Below are 2,500 nucleotides of genomic sequence, written 5' to 3'. Positions count from 1 at the left end.
CCACCTCGCACCGGGGGAAAAAAAATCCTCACACAAAACGTGTCTCACCCACAAGAAACGACAAGGGGCCGCATTAGACTGATGACACGTCACGCCTACGCTGACTTTAAACACACACGCAATTAATCATTAGTCAGTATTTAGTCATTGGAAGTTCAGATGAGGGGAAAACAAGCACAAACAATCTTAACCATGAGTTTACTGGCAGTAATATGGTATGTGTGGAGGCCGCCTATGACTACATGAGCACTGGAGACCTCGGTTTAAAATGGGAAATATAAACAATATAAAGAATAAAGAATATAAAGAATAAAGACAGTGAAACTTCACCTCTCAGAGATGTTTCTGCTTAATGAGAGCATTCCATAGGATAGAAAGTATTCATCAGGACATTATTTTGTTACGCTCAGTACATTCACTCAACACAGAACTATACTTTCGCTTAACACCTAATCTTGTCTTAGTGTTAGGTTTGGAGAGCTTTTTTCTCTGCCGACTCAGACAGACACATAACAAAGTCCAGTTTCACCTGTGACCTCTCCCATAATTACACAGCTTCCAGTATTTTGACACTGAAGGTCTGAGAATGTATGAACAGTAGAGCCCGACCAATAAACTGGCGTGCCGATATAATCGGCCCATATGAGCTAATTGCGGATGAATCTGCATCAGCGTTTTTAACGGCCAGTAAACGACAATTAAAAAAGAAATGGAGAGATGGAAGATGAACCCATGCTAATACCATGAAGACCCCTAATGTTAACGAATGGTTAAACTATAGCATTTAACTTATACTGCCTAAGTGCAGCAATGGTAAATATATCTGCGACTAGCACGTTTATCTCAAAAACTATGCAAAACGATGATTTTGAACTATGAAGAGAAGCTTTGCTTCATGTATTACAACCTGCCCCTGTTGGATTGGAAATATTGAGGACTTAATGAGGAATACTCAGGATTTAACACTCTTTACGCTACTGCTGAACCACACAGCACACCGCCTCATTTACTGTATATAGTTCATTTGCCAAGTATTTGTTAAACATTTTATAAACAGCATGTTATGTTCATTTCACCCGTATTTTATCTCGAAGATAATATATTTGCGCTTGATTTTTTTTTTTCATTTGCAGTTTCTCTTTGATGTTCATATGGCAGGCCCACACGACACATACACACATTATGTCCTTTAATATTCATTAGAAGTAGTGCTCTATATTTTATAATGCATCTGATTTTCTTTTAACTTTTTTGTATTTTTTTAACTTTTGACTCTTGTTTATCAAAACTCTAATATATTTTGTTGTACCTTTATTCAAAATACTATTTACGACAATAAAACAAGTTTATTTTCAAACTGCATAATGTCATGTTATCATGGTGAGGACTTAAATAACTATACATAACAAATGTTAGGGAAAATCTTTGTTTATGTTATGTGTTTCTGAAAAAAAAAAAGAAAAAAAAAAAAAGAATATCGGCCGAATAATTGGTATCGGTCTTAAAAACCCAATATCGGTCAGGCTCTAATGAACAGAATGTATTAGCAAGTTGTCAGTTTATGTACAGAAAATCCTCTTGTTTTGTTCTAACCCTGATGCAATGCCCTTCTGTCCAGGTGCGATGAGGATGGGCGGGACTTCCTCTCCGCGGAGCCGGACATCAGCGACGACGACACGGAGGCTTACGTCACCAACCTGTCTTACTATCACCTGGTGCCCTTTGAGACTGATATCCTGGAGTGAAGCCTGGGCTTGGATGCACCCTCAGCTGTGCGGACGCAGTCTGCATCGCAGCTGACCTCAGCTTCGCAGACAGCCCCGTCTAAGAGGTTTAGCGGCTGCTTCGGTGCATCAGCGCGTCGCTGCTTCTTCATTATTGTGTTAGCTCCGGAGGATCGAATCAGATTTGGGAGGATTCCCGGATATCAGAAGCTTCATTGTGGAGGTGATTGTTTTTTTGGCACCGTTCAGACTGTGTCATCGCCCTCTCCTTCTCTCTCTCTCTCTGGAAAGTGGGTTGACTTCTTCTTCCAACTGCATTCTGCATTCACCGACGTGCCTCAGTGCTCCACAGTCAGGACTTTTTTTTTTTTTTTTTTTTTTAACTGAGGAAATCTGTTGGCAGTCAAGCGCTTTCTGGAGAATTTGAATTGTGGCTCTGTTTTGCTCACTGTGAAAATGGTGACAGCCCTTAAGTTGTGATTCCTGAAAACCTTTCAGGTTTCAAGTAACTTTCAGCAGTGGAAACTTTCTAGAATACAGAGGCTGTGGTTCTGCTGTTCCTTTTTTGACTAAACTGATTACAAGTCAGAACTGTTTGCTCTTGACGCAGATCTCCACTGCTGACCGCGTGCATTTTCTACTCACACTCATGTTCACGGTAGTGTGTCTTTGGTTAACTCAGTAGCAACTCAGTGGTTGACAAAATGAGCAACCGCACGGTCAGTTTTGGTTTGTTAATAATTTGTACAAATCCAAATGCTTGCCTTAAACTTCAC

At 40.2% G+C, this 2,500-nt stretch overlaps 1 protein-coding gene across 1 annotated transcript in view; it reads left to right on the top strand.

The window, feature by feature from the left end:
• Positions 1 to 2,500, top strand: part of pxdc1b (PX domain containing 1b) — a 12,316-nt gene that overhangs the window by 7,897 nt on the left and 1,919 nt on the right. The window contains exon 5 of the mRNA XM_030768492.1: positions 1,619 to 2,500. This exon is cut by the window's right edge and continues 1,919 nt beyond it. Coding sequence (XP_030624352.1) covers positions 1,619 to 1,745 — 127 coding nt within the window. The 3' untranslated portion in view covers positions 1,746 to 2,500. The remainder of the gene's footprint in view (positions 1 to 1,618) is intronic.

Source organism: Chanos chanos, chromosome 3, assembly GCF_902362185.1.
Source record: "Chanos chanos chromosome 3, fChaCha1.1, whole genome shotgun sequence".
Taxonomy (NCBI): domain Eukaryota; kingdom Metazoa; phylum Chordata; class Actinopteri; order Gonorynchiformes; family Chanidae; genus Chanos; species Chanos chanos.
The sequence above is the reverse complement of the archived record's forward strand: the minus strand, read 5'-3'. Positions and strand labels throughout refer to the sequence as shown.